A 17,579-nucleotide genomic window follows, 5' to 3' on the forward strand; every position below is an offset into this window, starting at 1 on the left:
TCATCCTGATGCTTCTCTGGACAAAATTATCCAATGAAATATTAATGGTGCTATCTAAAGTATTCTAACTTACATTGTTAATCCAGGGGATGTAGGCGCTGACCCGGGAAGACGGAGGGCTTCTGGTAGGAGTTGCAGCCCATGCTGGAGCCGAAGCTCACCACACCGTGGACGTCCCAGGATCCGTCACTGCTCTGACAGTTCAAGGGGCCGCCAGAGTCTCCCTGAAACGGATTGGAGGCCGTGCACAGTCAAGCATATTATGTGCAACATACACAGCAAAATAACAGGAAATGCACGTGACTTACGTTGCAGCTGGCCACATTGCCGTCTCCTCCTGCACAGATCATGCTGGTCGTGACCAGGCTGCCCCACCAATCTGACTTGCTGCAGGTGGAATGGCCGACCACACGCAGGAGTGCCTGCTGCAGGATGTCAGCAATTGGACCATTGGCTGCAGGTGAAAGTGACCATTTTCATTCACATTTTCAGCACCAACAATCATTCATACTTCAGAGTTGGACCATGCAGAATCCAGGGTTCTCTAAAATAAAACTGGTGAGGGGAGCCACTCTGGGGGCATTATAGGCTTGAAACTGTGGCATAGTGCAGTTTTTGTCTGGTTACACACCTTCATGGTGGAGTAGAAGACTTTTTAAACAAGAAAACAGTTCAAATCCAGGCTTGAGTCTCCCATGTGCCTTCTGGCAAACTGTATCTAAAATTTCCCATTTTATTTTAAAGGTAGCGTGTGTAGGATTGGTGCCCTCTAGTGGTGAGGTTGCAGATTGCATTATGCCACCATCACTCAGGATTTTGTTTCACCTTCACCTTTTTGTTTATTTGCTGATGGTGATTCATTGATTCATGCTACTTTGGCTTTATTTGTGTGTGAGCCTCAATTTAACAAAAATGAGAGTTGACAAACTTATTGTCCTGCACAGGCAACCAGCAGACAGCAGCCACTCATCCCTCTTCATTTTTCTGTTGCAAAGTGCAAAAAGGTGGAGTAAGTGCGTGCATCCCTTTTGGAATTGTGTATCAATATGGTGGTGCACATGGCGGCCTCCATGAGGGGGCGCACTCCCATGTGGATATTGAGGACTCATACTAAGCTTATGAAAGAAATCGATTAATTTTTGCAGATAATTGTGAACCAATAAGGAGATGTTATATTCCACTCATGCTAATAAACACCCCTAAATCCTGCACACTGTTGCATTAACAAAATCCCCCCCACACATACACACACAGACTTCGTGATGAAGCCGCATAACTGGTGATGCAGCACACAAACGGTGCACGTTGACTGCTCAATGGAAAGTGCAAATTTTCAAAAAATTGGTCAGAAAGTTCAACTGCAAAGCTCACAGAAGATTAGAGGGAGAATAGAGTACTGATATCAGTGGACATGCTTGCCAGAAAGACAACTTACTCCACAAACGGCCCCCCTGTGACGTAGCATGCAGTGCCATGAGGCAAGATGACCCCATTGTCAGGAAGGCAGGCGGGCATGATGGTATTACTGAGCTTGACAGGGCTTGCGAGTTTTATCAGGGCAATGTCGTTACTGGAGCAAGAGCGGAAATACAAGGCTTAGGAAGAGAACCGATAGTGAAAGTCTTCAGAGCTGTATAATATGACAAAAAGGAATGGCCGAGTCGATACCGGATTCTGGCGGCGTCCCAGCTGGGGTGGACCACAATCTTGGCAGGGCTGATAGCAATGGAACCAGCCTCATTGGCGATCTTCAGATTGTGTTTTCCCAGATAGACTCTGTAGGTGCGACTACTGCAGAGCCACAAAACAAATGAGAAAGAAGCTTCAGAGTCTCTACATCATTAAAGGAAGCAGATTTACCAGAACATAAGTGATGAACATATAATAAAGCTACACATTGAAGGGGGTGTGAAAACAAGTAACAACGGGAAAATGCTCGTGTCGATACTCAGTTTCTTTTATGCTTGACTTTAATACTTTTATTTGCTTTGATGGGCATCAATATTATAACCATTTTGAAATCATGCACGTTGCCATTTTACAGGCATAAAACATTCCATTGTTATACTGTAATGTCAGCATTTACTGTCCCCTACTGGAAATTAAAGAGGAGATGCGTGTAAATTGGGGAAGATTCGATCCAGCTCTGATTCAAAAGCTTCTTTATGACATCACAGAAGCTGCACCATGATCTGTAGACAAACGCTGAACTTTTTGCTTCTGTCAGTATGCAGTACTATGAATGCTCTTTGTAGTACTTATTCAAAAATGATTCCTCACTCAAGTGCTGTTAAAAATAATTTTGCTACTAGTGTGACTTAACTGTTGCATCAGTACTACCAACAGAATAACAATTAACTAAGATAAATCATATGAGCTTAGGTTTTACTCAACAGATGGATGGACATATATATCTATAACATAATATTGAACTTCTGGCAGGATAACTATGTCTTAGTTGGCTTTGGTGGGTAAGCGGTTAGTGCGCTTGTTTCAAGATCAGAAAGTTTCCAGTTCAAGGAGACCTGTGTCCATTCTCCCTGTGCACTCAAAAAAATCAGCATGGTTTGTTGTTTTTTATGTTATGAACATAAGTCTAACATGTAACTTCTATGATATAGAATAGATAAGAATATAGATTATTCATAATACTGGCTATAGAGATCATACAAATCCACTATTTTTACAATCCAAATTCTTAAAATTCACAGACTTGGTTCATTTTCAAACAGTACAAATCGTGTATAAAGCAATAAACAATTTACTTCCAGCAAATATTAAAAATATGTTTTTTAACAGATCAGGGGATTGCAGTCTGAGGGGGACATTTAATTTAAAGCATCAGTGGGCACGAACAACATTAAAAGGTTTCTGTATTTCTGTCTGTGGGGTGAGGATGTGGAACAGATTGGGAGTGGGGCTCAAGCAATGTCCAAGCATGAACCAGTTCAAACAGCAGTACAAAAATATGTTTTTTCTAGGTATAGGGAGGAGGAAGGGTAATGAGGGTTAGGGTGTTTTTGTTTTTTGCTTCGGCTTGTAAATATATAGTATTTTGTATGTAGGTATGTGTAGGTGTATATTTATGTTTGTGTATATATTTTGTGTGGGCCGCAGCTCCCCCTGCTGACGTTGCTATGGAAACGAGCAGGGCCAAAAAACGATCAGATCAGAGGCAAAGGAGGCTGATCCGTGGAGAGTGTTTCTCTGCAGCTCTACCGAGCACATACAGAGAGAATGCCCCAAACGGTTAAAACAACAGCACTCTAACCCTTCACGCCCCAGCACTGGTGGACACGGGGTCGGAGGGGAATCTGCTGGATAGCAAATGGGCAAAGGAGGTTGGGCTCCCTCTAGTGGCCTTACCGTCACCATTGTCGGTGCGGGCGCTAGATGGCACCCTTCTTCCACTAATCACACACCAGACAGCCAGTGACATTGGTGGTGTCTGGGAATCACAGGGAGGAGATTGTGTTTATGTAACACCTTCTACCTCCCGAGTGATTTTGGGTTTTCCATGGGTTTAAAACACAATCCCCGGATTGATTGGCTGTCTGGGGTTGTGGTTCAGTGGAGCGAAACCTGCCACCGGGAGTGTTTAAGATCCTCGGTTCCACCCGGTGTGACAGCTAAGGAGGAGGTTTTAGTCCCCCCCAATCTGGCGGCGGTGCCAGCCGAGTACCATGAGCTTGCTGACATCTTCAGCAAGGATCTGGCACTCATGCTGCCCCCGCACCGTCCGTACGATTGTGCCATTGATTTGATACCGGGCGCTGAGTACCCGTCCAGCAGGCTGTACAACCTCTCACGTCCGGAACGCGAATCAATGGAGACCTACATCCGGGACTCGTTAGCTGCCGGGTTGATCCGGAACTCCACCTCCCCGATGGGTGCTGGTTTCTTTTTTGTGGGCAAGAAGGACGGCGGACTCCGTCCATGCATTGATTACAGAGGGCTGAACGAGATCACGTTCGCAACCGATTAGTTCCCCCCTGGCAGATTCCGTGCAGTCGGGAAAGCAGGCTGACTGGGTGACTGTGAGGAGCGTAGCCCTAAACAGAAGCCCGTGTACACCGTCAACCCGTTCACATCTCTAACCGTTTTTGCCCCTCGACGACACACCCGCCGAGGATCAAACTCTGGTTATTGTCGACTCTGTTTTTGAGAAATGTGAAGTTAGCGACACCAGCAACCATTGTCAATTGTCTTCCGGGGGCCAGAGCAGGCGACATCGAAGGACATTTGAAATTGCTGGCTAAGGCTAAGCGTAAATTTGGTAAGATTGTAATTCACGTCGGCAGTAATGACACTCGGTTACGCCAATCGGAGGTCACTAAAATTAACATTAAATCGGTGTGTAACTTTGCAAAAACAATGTCGGACTCTGTTGTTTTCTCTGGGCCCCTCCCCAATCAGACCGGGAGTGACATGTTTAGCCGCATGTTCTCCTTGAATTGCTGGCTGTCTGAGTGGTGTCCAAAAACATGAGGTGGGCTTCATAGATAATTGGCAAAGCTTCTGGGGCAAACATGGTCTTGTTAGGAGAGACGGCATCCATCCCACTTTAGAGGGAGCAGCTCTCATTTCTAGAAATCTGGCCAATTTTTTGGATCCTCCAAACTGTGACTGTCTAGCGTTGGGACCAGGAGGCAGAGCTGTGGTCTTATCCCCTCTCTGCAGCTTCTCTCCCCCTGCCATCCCCTTATTACCCCATCCCCGTAGAGACGGTGCCTGCTCCCAGACCACCAATAACTAGCAAAAATCTATTTAAGCATAAAATTCAAAAAGAAAAAATAATATAGCACCTTCAATTGCACCACAGACTAAACAGTTAAATGTGGTCTATTAAACATTAGGTCTCTTTCTTCTAAGTCCCTGTTGGTAAATGATATAATAATTGATCAACGTATTGATTTATTCTGCCTAACAGAAACTTGGTTACAGCAGGATGAATATGTTAGTTTAAATGAGTCAACACCCCCGAGTCACACTAACTGTCAGAATGCTCGTAGCACGGGCGGGGCGGAGGATTAGCAGCAATCTCCATTCCAGCTTATTAATTAATCAAAACCTAGACAGAGCTTTAATTCATTGAAAGCTTGTCTCTTAGTCTTGTCCATCCAAATTGGAAGTCCCAAAAACCAGTTTTATTTGTTATTATCTATCGTCCACCTGGTCAGTTACTGTGAGTTTCTCTGTGAATTTTCAGACCTTTTGTCTGACTTAGTGCTTAGCTCAGATAAGATAATTATAGTGGGCGATTTTAACATCCACACAGATTGCTGAGAATGACAGCCTCAACACTGCATTTATCTATTATTAGACTCTATCGGCTTTGCTCAAAAGTAAATGAGTCCACCCACCACTTTAATCATATTTTAGATCTTGTTCTGACTTATGGTATGGAAATAGAAGACTTAACAGTATTCCCTGAAAACTCCCTTCTGTCTGATCATTTTTTAATAACATTTACATTTACCCTGATGGACTACCCTGCAATGGGGAATAAGTTTCATTACACTAGAAGTCTTCAGAAGCGCTGTAACTAGGTTTAAGGATATGATTCCTTCTTTATGTTCTCTAATGTCATATACCAACACAGAGCAGAGTAGCTACCTAAACTCTGTAAGGAGCTAGAGATCTCGTCAATAGTTTTACATCCTCATTGAAGACACTTTGGATGCTGTAGCTCCTCTGAAAAGAGAGCTTTAAATCAGAAGTGTCTGACTCCGTGGTATAACTCACAACTCGTAGCTTAAAGCAGATACCCGTAAGTTGGAGAGGAAATGGCGTCTCACTAATTTAGAAGATCTTCACTTAGCCTGGAAAAGAGTTTGTTGCTCTATAAGAAAGCCCTCCGTGAAGCTAGGACATCTTTCTACTCATCACTAATTGAAGAAAATAAGAACAAACCAGGCTGACAAAGAGTCAGAGCTCTATTGAGCTGAGTATTCCATTAACTTTAACTAGTGATGACTTCATGACTTTCTTTGCTAACAATTTTTTGACTATTAGAGAAAAAATTACTCTAACCATCCCAAAGATGCATCGTTATCTTTGGCTGCTTTCAGTGATGCCGGTATTTGGTTAGACTCTTTCTCTCCGATTGTTCTGTCTGAGTTATTTTCATTAGTTACTTCATCCAAACCATCAACATGCTTATTAGACCCCATTCCTGCCAGGCTGCTCAAGGAAGTCCTACCATTATTTAATGCTTCAATCTTAAATATGATCAATCTATCTTTGTTAGTTGGTTATGTACCACATGCCTTTAAGGTGGCAGTAATTAACCATTACTTAAAAAGCCATCACTTGACCCAGCTATCTTAGCTAATTATAGGCCAATCTCCAACCTTCCTTTTCTCTCAAAGATTCTTGAGAGGGGTAAGTTGTAAAACAGCTAACTGATCACCTGCAGAGGAATGGTCTATTTGAAGAGTTTCAGTCAGGTTTTAGAATTCATCATAGTACAGAAACAGCATTAGTGAAGGTTACAAATGATCTTCTTATGGCTTCGGACAGTGGACTTATCTCTGTGCTTGTTCTGTTGGACCTCAGTGCTGCTTTGATACTGTGACCATAAAATTTTATTACAGAGATTAGAGCATGTCATAGGTATTAAAGGCACTGCGCTGCGGTGGTTTGAATCATATTTGTCTAATAGATTACAGTTTGTTCATGTAAATGGGGAATCTTCTTCACAGACTAAAGTTAATTATGGAGTTCCACAAGGTTCTGTGCTAGGACCAATTTTATTCACTTTATACATGCTTCCCTTGGGCAGTATTATTAGACGGTATTGCTTAAATTTTCATTGTTACGCAGATGATACCCAGCTTTATCTATCCATGAAGCCAGAGGATACAACCAATTAGCTAAACTGCAGGATTGTCTTACAGACATAAAGACAGGATGACCTCTAATTTCCTGCTTTTAAACTCAGATAAAACTGAAGTTATTGTACTTGGCCCCACAAATCTTAGAAGCATGGTGTCTAACCAGATCGTTACTCTGGATGGCATTTCCCTGATCTCTAGTAATACTGTGAGAAATCTTGGAGTTATTTTTGATCAGGATATGTCATTCAAAGCGCATATTAAACAATATGTAGGACTGCCTTTTTGCATTTACGCAATATCTCTAAAATCAGAAAGGTCTTGTCTCAGAGTGATGCTGAAAAACTAATTCATGCATTATTTCCTCTAGGCTGGACTATTGTAATTCATTATTATCAGGTTGTCCTAAAAGTTCCCTAAAAAGCCTTCAGTTGGTTCAGAATGCTGCAGCTAGAGTACTGACGGGGACTAGCAGGAGAGAGCATATCTCACCCGTGTTGGCCTCTCTTCATTGGCTTCCTGTTAATTCTAGAATAGAATTTAAAATTCTTCTTCTTACTTATAAGGTTTTGAATAATCAGGTCCCATCTTATCTTAGGGACCTCGTAGTACCATATTACCCCATTAGAGCGCTTCGCTCTCAGACTGCGGGCTTACTTGTAGTTCCTAGGGTTTGTAAGAGTAGAATGGGAGGCAGAGCCTTCAGCTTTCAGGCTCCTCTCCTGTGGAACCAGCTCCCAATTCAGATCAGGGAGACAGATACCCTCTTACTTTTAAGATTAGGCTTAAAACTTTCCTTTTCGCTAAGGCTTATAGTTAGGGCTGGATCGGGTGACCCTGGACCATCCCTTGGTTATGTTGCTTTAGACGTAGACTGTGGGGGGGTTCCCATGATGCACTGTTTCTTTCTTTTTTGCTCCGTATGCATCACTCTGCATTTAATCATTAGTGATCGATCTCTGCCCCCCTTCTCGGCATGTCTTTTTCCTGGTTCTTTCCCTCAGCCCCAACCAGTCTCAGCAGAAGACTGCCCCTCCCTGAGCCTGGTTCTGCTGGAGGTTTCTTCCTGTTAAAAGGGAGTTTTTCCTTCCCACTGTGGCCAAGTGCTGCTCATAGGGGGTCGTTTTGACCGTTGGGGTTTTTTCATGGTATGTATGGCCTTGCCTTGCAATATGGAGCGCCTTGGGGCACCTGTTGTTGTGATTTGGCGCTATATAAGAAAAAGTGATTGATTGATGATTATACCATTACCTCTGTTGGATTCAGTGTTCACGCCCCTGCATGGAGCCCAAATTTTCACGAAATTGGATCTTTAGGAATGCTTATCACCTGGTTCGGAGACTGGGAGGGAGGACGAGTGGAAGACGGCATTCAACACCCCGTTAGGTCACTTTGAGTACCTGGTCATGCCGTTCGGCATCACCAATGCGCCCGCGACCTTCCAAAGCATTGGTTAATGACGTCTTGCGGGACTTCCTGCATTGGTTTGTCTTCGTCTATCTAGACGATATACTCATCTTTTCTCCGGATCCTGAGACCCATGTCAAGCATGTACGTCAGGTCCTACAGCGGTTGTTGAGAACCGGCTGTTTGTGAAGGGCGAGAAGTGTGAGTGTCCACCGCACTTCTTTGTCCTTCTGGGGTTAATCATCTCCTCCAACTCCGTCGGCCACCTGATCCGGCCAAGGTTGTGGCGGTGAGAGATTGGCCCCAACCAACGAACCGTAGGGAACTACAACGTTCCCGGTTTTGCCAAATTTTTACGGAGGTTCATAAGGGCTACAGTCAGGTAGTTAGCCCCCTGACAGCCCTGACCCTCCACAAAAGTCCCCTTCACTGGTCGGCATTCGGTGCGAAGCCGCGTTTAGGAGTTGAAACGCCGGTTCCGATGCACCAGTTCTGGTGCAGCCGATCCCAAGCGCCAGTTTGTTGTTGAAGTGGATGCCTCTGATCAGGGACAGGAGCCGTGCTGTCCCAGAGCAGGGAGTCCGACAAGGTTCTCCATCCTGTGCCACTTTTCCCGCATGTTGACCCCAGCTGAACGGAACTATGATCTCGGCAATCGGGAACTTCTTGCGGTGAAGGAGGCTCTTGAGGAGTGGAGACACCTGTTGGAGGGAGCATCGGTACCATTTACGGTTTTCACGGACCATCGGAACCTGGAGTACATCCGGACCACGAAGCGTCTGAACCCCAGGCAAGCCCGCTGGTCGCTGTTCTTCGGGCGTTTTGACTTCCGGATCACCTACCGCCCCGGGACTAAGCACCAACGATCTGACGCCCTGTCCCGGGTGCACGAGAGGAGGTCAAGACCGAGCTGTCAGACCCCCCTGAAACCATCATCCCCGAGTCCACTGTCGTGGCCGCCCTTACCTGGGACATGGAGAAGACCGTCCGGGAGGCCCTGACATGGAGCCGGACCCGGGGACAGGTCCGAAGAACAAACTGTACGTCCCACCAGAGGCCAGGGCTGCGGTCCTTGACTTCTGTCACGGTTCCAAGCTCTCCTGTCACCCAGGGGTGCGAAGGACCGTGGCAGTGGTCCGGCAGCGCTTCTGGTGGGCGTCTATGGAAGCCGACGTCCGGGAGTATGTCCAGGCCTGCACCACCTGTGCCAGGGGGCAAAGCCGACCATCACAAGGCCCAAGGCCTCCTCCAGCCTCTGCCTGTGCCTCGTCGCCCCTGGTCTCATATCGGCCTGGACTTTGTCACGGGCCTCCCGCCGTCCCAGGGCAACACCACCATCTTAACGATAGTGGACCGGTTCTCCAAGGCGGCCCACTTCGTGGCCCTCCCGAAGCTCCCGACGGCCCAGGAGACTGCAGACCTCCTGGTCCACCATGTCGTGCGTCTGCATGGGATTCCATCGGACATAGTCTCGGATCGTGGTCCTCAGTTCTCCTCCCAGGTCTGGAGGAGTTTCTGCAGGGAACTGGGGGCCACCGTCAGTCTCTCGTCTGGGTACCACCCCAGACGAACGGGCAGGCAGAGCGGACGAACCAGGAACTGGAGCAGGCCCTCCGCTGCGTGACCTCCGCGCACCCGACGGCCTGGAGTGACCATCTGGCCTGGATTGAGTATGCTCATAATAGCCAAGTTTCATCTGCCACCAGCCTCTCCCCGTTTGAGGTGTGTTTGGGGTACCAGCCCCATTGTTTCGCTAGTGGAGGGAGAGGTCGGGGTGCCATCGGTCAGGCCCATCTGAGGAAGTGCCGTCGGGTGTGGAGTACCGCCCGCTCTGCCCTTTCTCAGAGCCCGGACGAGGGCTAAGGCCCATGCAGGACCGCCGGCATTCCCCCGGCCCCTGCATACCAGCCCGGGCAGGCGGTCTGGTTATCCACAAAGGACATACCTCTACAACGGAATCCCAGAAGCTTAAGGACAGATTTATAGGACCCTTCACCATCGTGAAGGTCCTCAGTTCCAGCCGCAGTGAAGATGGCAGCTTCAGCTTCCCTGCGGATACATCCAGTTTTCCACATCTCCAGACTCAAACCCTGCCACACCTCTCTCCTCTGTGCCCCTGGACCGGCGCCGCCCGCCTGCCCGGATCATCAACGGGGAGCCGGCTTGGACTATGCGCCAACTCCTGGACGTTCGTCGAAAGGGCGGGATTCCAGTATTTGGTGGACTGGGAAGGATATGGACCCGAAGAACGCTCCTGGGTGAAGAGGAGCTTCATCCTGGACCCGGCCCTCCTGGCCGATTTCTACGCCGGCACCCGGACAAGCCCTGGGGGGGGGGTCCTGTTGTGTGGGCCGCTGAGAGGAGGTACTGCTGGCCCACCACCACCAGATGGCGCCATGCTTGGAGTGCGGGCTCCAAGCACGAGAGGGCTTCGGGAGCCGCTGGAAGTGACAGCTGTCACCTATCAACACCAGCTGTCACCCCATCACCACCACTACAAAGGGCATGGACTGCAACTCCACATCCTCGCCGAGAAATCAAACTACCAATCAGGTAATTTTCTCTGCTGACTTAAACTTTGAGTATTATTCTGATCTCTTTTTGCATCCGTTTTCCTGTGGTGTGCCTTATCTGCGGAGTTGGCGTTTGGTGTAGACTGCGACGGCTTCGCCCTCACACCCCACTCAGATAAGTGGTTAACTCAGGGGCTGCATGAGGTGTGATTGGAGGTGGAGGTTCTCCCTCCTTTACTGAATACAGACTGTGGGATTACTGAGTGTGCGACCTCACACTCATCTGGACTGTCTCTGTTCTCTGCCAGCAGTACCGGGTCTGACTGCTGAAGACAGCGGCCACCTGGGGCCAGGGCCTTGGCGGCTCCGGTGTCTTCAGCTCCGTTGGCGGTGGAAGCTGTGTGGATCCGGCTTTTCTCTCGCCAGGCGTCTTCTATCGTCGAGCCTGCCCACACGTCACTGGTGTATGATTGACAGTCACTATATTGTTATTGTCTGTACATCGTTGTGTGATTCACAACATTAAATTGTTACTTTTTGGCTTCTCCATTGTCCGTTCATTACGCCCCCTGTTGTGGGTCCGTGTACCTACACTTTCACAACATATATGTGTGTATATATATATATATATATATGTATGTATATGTGTATATATATATATGTATGTATATGTGTATATATATGTATATATGTGTATGTATGTGTATATATATATATATATATATATATATATATATATATATATATATATATATATATATATATATATATATCGGTTTAGGTGTGTAGGAATCTATTTGTATATGTGGCAAAGGGTATTACTGGTTGTGGGGAAGAAGGGGTAGGGATAAATAAGCTGATGCTTCACCCTACCCCTTTTCGGACATGTTGGGTACACAGTAGGAACTTTTTTTGTTGTTGTCTTTACTGATCTATCTTGTAATTGTTGTTGTATCAAATGTTCAAAATAAACAGTTTTCATTCATTCATTCAGAATCAAGTTTTATGAGCGAACACATTCAGATCATGTAGTTTTAATATAACATGCAACAACTTAAAATTTAACTTGCTCAGTGAACATAAAAAAAATTATGTAAAGTATTTCCACCCAAGTAAAATGCGTTAACATAGCAGGAAACAATTTTGCTGAGTGACCTAAATGTAATTTTTTGGGTCAACTTGATGAATTATGTTACTGTTACTTAATTACCATGGTTCAGGCCAACTAGATTTGTAAGGGTAAATGTAACAAAAAAAAAACAAAAAAACAAAACAGTAAGTCCCCTTTGGCTGATCACTTGTTTTCACTCAGGGTCACCACAGAAAATTCAAGGTGGATCTGCATATACGTATTGTGTTGATCCAACACAGCAAAGTTAAGTGACATGTAACTGTACTATTTTAAGTAGTTGTAAACTACTTATAGGGCAGAGGTAGTGGCCAAGTGGTTAGTGCACTTGATTTCAGTATGAAAAGGTTTCCGGTTCAAAACCCCACCCCCGCCACATTTCTCCATGTAATGTGGAGTTGCATCAGGAAGGGCATCTGGAGTAAAACCTGTGCCAATTCAACATGCAGATCCACCTCGGATTTGCTGTGGCGACCCCGGGTGCAAACAATGGAGAAGCTGAAGGGACTTACTTTTTATTTTTGTTACATTTACCCTTACAAATGTAGTTGGCCCGAACCATAGTACGTAATTAGGTAACAGTAATGCAAATTCATCATGTTGAACTAACAAATGTACATTTAGGTCTATATTTAACTTTTCAAATCTCGTCGGTCTGAATCATGGTAATTAGGTAACAGTAACGCAATTTCAACATGTTGACCCAACAAATTTACACTTAGGTCACTCAGCAAAATTGTTTCTAGCTAGATTTAAACATTTTACTTGGGTGGGTATACTTTACATAATTTTTTATGTTCTGAGCAAGTTACTTTCTTTAGTGTGTATAGTGGAGTCATGACAGCCATCCAGCGTAAAACTTTTGTCAAATCAACATCCAGATCCACATCAAAAGCTGAAATAACTGACTGTAGCTGTTTATCAGAAAAATGGCTCAAGAAATTTGAACTGATCTGAGTGAAATCTGGTGGAGTGTTGAGTTTAGGCTCAATGAAGAGTTGATTTTATATTTAACCAAAACTCCCACATGATAACAGCTCAAACTCAGGTTTGTAAATATAAAATTGTACATTACGTCCAGAAGTCTAATAGCTTTTGTTCACTATTTAGGTATTATATTAAACCCCCATCACCCCCTGTTGTACTTATTTCACCCTGCATATCACAGGCTTTGCACTTGCCACTCTGTAATTCTTCTCATGATTCTCTATGTGCACCGTTTTGGTGACTTTCATGCCTCTGGTGGTGAAGCTCTGTAGGGTCGTGATGACTTTGGAGCGCTGTGCACAGTACGTACCCAATGCAGTGAGCAGCAGTGAGGACCCACTGACTGGAGATCAGGGTGCCACCACACGTGTGATAGAAATTGCTGCCGCTCTGATACTGCAGAGACACCTGAGAGCAAACAACAGCTAATGAATGAGACACAACAACAACAAAAAGACATCAGAACATCAGAGGGGTGATGCAGACCCCCTGAGTGCATGAAACACTGATAATTAATACTTTGCTACAAGAACATGGTTGTGATACATAAAATAAGTGATGACATCATATAAGCTTAAGATCAAGGGTTTTTAAACTTTGCAACTTTAAGTAAGTCCCACTAATTCATATAACAAGTTCTAGTCCATTTAAAAAGTTCCCCAATTATTTTAGTTAATCGATTCTATTCTAATGATCTAATGTAAAGTGTGTTGGTGGAATGCGAGATTGCTTCATTACAGATGGGAAGCCAGGAATTAAATAAATACAGTAACAACAAACTGTAATCTGGAGTGTGTTTTTGCAGAATTTTCATATTTTTAGGTTCAGGCAAGTTGCCCATAAGTTCAGGACACAAGTGTAAGTTGGTTTTTGGCTGTCTGCCCATCTTATTTTCACCAAAGGTTAACTTCTCAAATGAATAAACAGTCAATACCTTGCTGCACATTTGAGCAGCTTCTGTCGCCATCTAGCAGGCGATGTGAGCATTTCAGGGCTTCTGTAAATTTCCTACTTGAATCCCAAAATTCAGTATTAAAAAAGGCATTTATAAATGTTAGAAATGTACTTTTCTGGCTGACAGTGCTTTGACCTCCCAGTGTTAATGTATAAAAATTTTGATGTTGAGTGTCTTATGGTTCTTGAGTTTTAGGACGTGGAAGCTTTCACCATATGGCTGGATGGAAGGACAGCAGTTTCTCTTCAATTTTTCAATTTATTTTCATTTATAAAGTGCGGAATCACAACAAAGTTGCCCCAAGGCGCTTCACACAAGTAAGGTCTAACCTTACCAACCCTCTTGACAAGCACAACTTATAGTTGTATCAAATAATAACACTACGGTTTATTGTTTGTTCATTTTTAGGATTCACAAAGTTTTCTATTGTATTTTTTCTAGAGATTCTTACATCAAACTATAGCGTGCTAGCTTTTCGAATTTAGTTTCAAAGTGTGGTTTATAGTTGAACAAATCACATATTATTTATTATTTTAATGGTGTGCATTTGTAAGTTTTATGTGGTGTTTAAAACATGCAGTTTCCATCAAAGATTAAATCAATAGTATTCATTTGTGATGCACAGGACAATGCTCAAAATTAGCTTCAAGTTGAAAAAAAATTGTTGCCCACTGGATGCCGCTACACAGCCCACTAATGGGGCACATGCCCAGTGGATGAGAAACATTGCTTCAGATTACCTCCCGAACCCTATTCGTTGTAGAAATTTTCTTGCAAATGTCGTTTTCGGACAATTATGCGATTCTGAATTCTGGTCAGAGATATATCCTAAGAAATGTCTTTAGTACTATATTTTTGTCCATCTTGGCTGTATTCTTTGTCTGATCTGCTCCAAAGATTAAGCGTCCAGAGACACTCAAGTCATGAATATTCGTATTAAATTTGTTGAAAATCTGTTCACCCATTTTTGAGTCATTTGGGTCGAAGACCAACAATGGCGATTACATTACCACTACCACACAGTGTAAAAACAAACTTCATTTGTGTAACACTTTAAATAGTCCAAAGTGCTTTACAACAAGATAGATGTGATTTTAAACAATTACAGCAAAATTTAAAATGAAAATTAATTTAAAAACTTCAATAATTTTTCTGCCACCTGTGTATTTTCCAGGGTCATACCTGCCAGGGCCAGCTGTGCGGACGGACGTCGTCTCCACCAACCACCTTGCTGAGGATTGGCGGGTAGGTGGGCCGACCACAGGCGTAGGCTACAAGACATTACAGAATATGAATATTTACATCAAGTATTATTGTATAATATTTATGAATGTAAAATAACTGAATGACAGCTTACCACCCACAACGAACAAAGCCAAGATCAAAATCTTCATCGTTACTGTCTTCAGCTGAAGTTCAGCCGGCGTTACTCCTCCTTATAAAGAAAATTAACAGGCGTCGTGTTTAATATTTACCAGAAAATAGAACAGGTGGGGTGAAGAAAAAAATTCAACCTTGGAGATAAGTTTCCATGACAGGAACGTTATCTCACTGGCTCACAGTGTCTGTGAACCTCACAGGTGTGACAGTGAGTCTGTGTTCCTGACATCCTTGATCAGTCACAAACATGGGCAAAAACTGTATTTATTCAGAATAATTTCTAAATAACAGAAACTAGGCTTCAAAATTTCAGTCCTGTCATATTATCTATAAAAGTACATACTTCTTATATCTTTACAATATGCAGCAAAAACCACTAAATCAGTTTCATATATGAACAATCAACTCCTTTCAGTGTGTCTTAGCATATGCATTTGGATGAAATAAATTTACCACATGTCACCTTTATGGAGATTTGTAAATGAAGTATATATATACATATTTATATAACGGCTGAGTGGATCCTTGTCATTTGATTGGTGCTTTGTATGTCACATGACATGGATTTTTCGTCCCTTTTGTGTTGCATTACATTTAGAGTGCAGTTTGGTTCCATTTAGAATGCAAATTTGGTTCCATATGTTTGGCACCATTGCACTCTGCACACACACATGCAGGCACATGCACGTACGCGCATGCATGGACACACACACACACACACACACACAACATGCATGTGCATGCACACACAAAGCAAATCCACTGCACTATCTGGAGGCTGTTAGCAGGAAGTTAGAATGAAAAGCTGGACTAATTTCTGAAGTGATTATTTTCCGCTGCACTGAGGAAGTACACAGTCTTTTTTTGTAGTACATGAGTGCACAAGCACACGCATGCACACGTGCGGGCCAACAACACAAGCGAGACGAATTTATTGAGCCAATTCACACACTCATCTTCAACCACTTAGTCCAATCAAGGGTCACAGGGGGCTGGAGTGTATCCCAGCAGTCATAGAGCGCGAGTATATAGCAGTCATAGAGCGCGAGGCGGGGTACACCCAGAACAGGACGTCAGTCTGTCGCAGGGCCACAAACAGACAAACAAACACATTCACACCCACTCGCACACCTATGGGCAATTTAAAGATTGCAATCCACCTAACCAGCATGTCTTTGAAAGTGGTAGGAAACTGGAGCACCCGGAGGAAACCCACGCAAACACGGGGAGAACATGCAAACTCCACACAGAAAGGCCACAGGTGGGAATTGAACCCATGACCTTCTCGCTGTGAGGCAACAGTGCTAACAACTAAGCCACTGTGTTGCCTTATTGAGCTAACTGATGGTGCTAATTCTTGTAACACACACACACACAAAATCCACTCCGCTGTAAGCCGTCTCGATGCATGAAGAGCTGTCAACATGAAAAGCTGATGTGATTTTTGGCTGGACTGAAGAAGTACAAAGTCTTTTTTTTAATGGACGTCCAAAGTCAGTGCACAGCATCACGGGACTACACGTCACAATTTGGACTTTAGCAGCAGTGGAACACCAAAATGTAAGTCCTTTTTCTGTTGTTTATAAATTAATAATATATCAAATGACAAGGATCTATTTTAGCCATTATAGAAAACAAATAATGTTTTTACATTCTTTCAATGGAACGAATACTTAATTCGGTGAAAGCTGGAACAAACCAGCTTTCATCTCAAGTATTCGTACCATTGAACTCATAAACATTCATTATTTGTATGTATGTATATATATATATATATATATATATATATATATATATATATATATATATATATATATATATATATATATATATTATGTTGATATTATTATGGGACAACACAATTAAAAAGTGAAACATGAGCTATATTGTTGGGTGTATTCATATTTTCATGGTTTTGAATGAAGTTATAAAGAAGTTATAAGAGAAATAAAAGAAATTTGTGCATTAACACAACTCTGTTTAAGTAAACAGAAAAACTTTATTCATGTGAGCCAATAAATTTTTGTAACACACTGTTGCTACATATTATAGAAGATTTTGACTCATATATGTTATTTTGGAACAATGTTTTTTTTTTATGACTCTTCTGACTTTATGTTCCAGTTATTTGCAGTTGAAATATTTTGCACCAAAAAAAATGTACTTGGAATAATGTACTCATTTAATACTGTACTTGTATGTCTATCATTATACATAATGCAGAAAAATGTGTAATATTTTCATGGTTTTGAATGAAGTTATAAAGAAGTTATAAGAGAAATAAAAGAAATTTGTGCATTAACACAACTCTGTTTAAGTAAACAGAAAAACTTTATTCATGTGAGCCAATAAATTTTTGTAACACACTGTAA

General features: G+C 43.4%; 1 protein-coding gene across 1 annotated transcript; it reads right to left on the bottom strand.

The window, feature by feature from the left end:
* Positions 1-49: 49 nt before the first annotated feature.
* On the bottom strand, positions 50-15,266 carry LOC117512948 (chymotrypsin-like elastase family member 2A). The gene is given in 9 exon segments (XM_034173194.1): positions 50-107; positions 109-224; positions 309-454; positions 1,436-1,449; positions 1,451-1,570; positions 1,669-1,791; positions 13,183-13,280; positions 15,010-15,098; positions 15,185-15,266. Coding segments are annotated over 9 exon segments (786 nt in total). The 5' UTR covers positions 15,222-15,266; the 3' UTR covers positions 50-64.
* Positions 15,267-17,579: the final 2,313 nt, after the last annotated feature.

The sequence above is a fragment of the Thalassophryne amazonica genome, chromosome 6, assembly GCF_902500255.1.
Source record: "Thalassophryne amazonica chromosome 6, fThaAma1.1, whole genome shotgun sequence".
Taxonomy (NCBI): Eukaryota; Metazoa; Chordata; class Actinopteri; order Batrachoidiformes; family Batrachoididae; genus Thalassophryne; species Thalassophryne amazonica.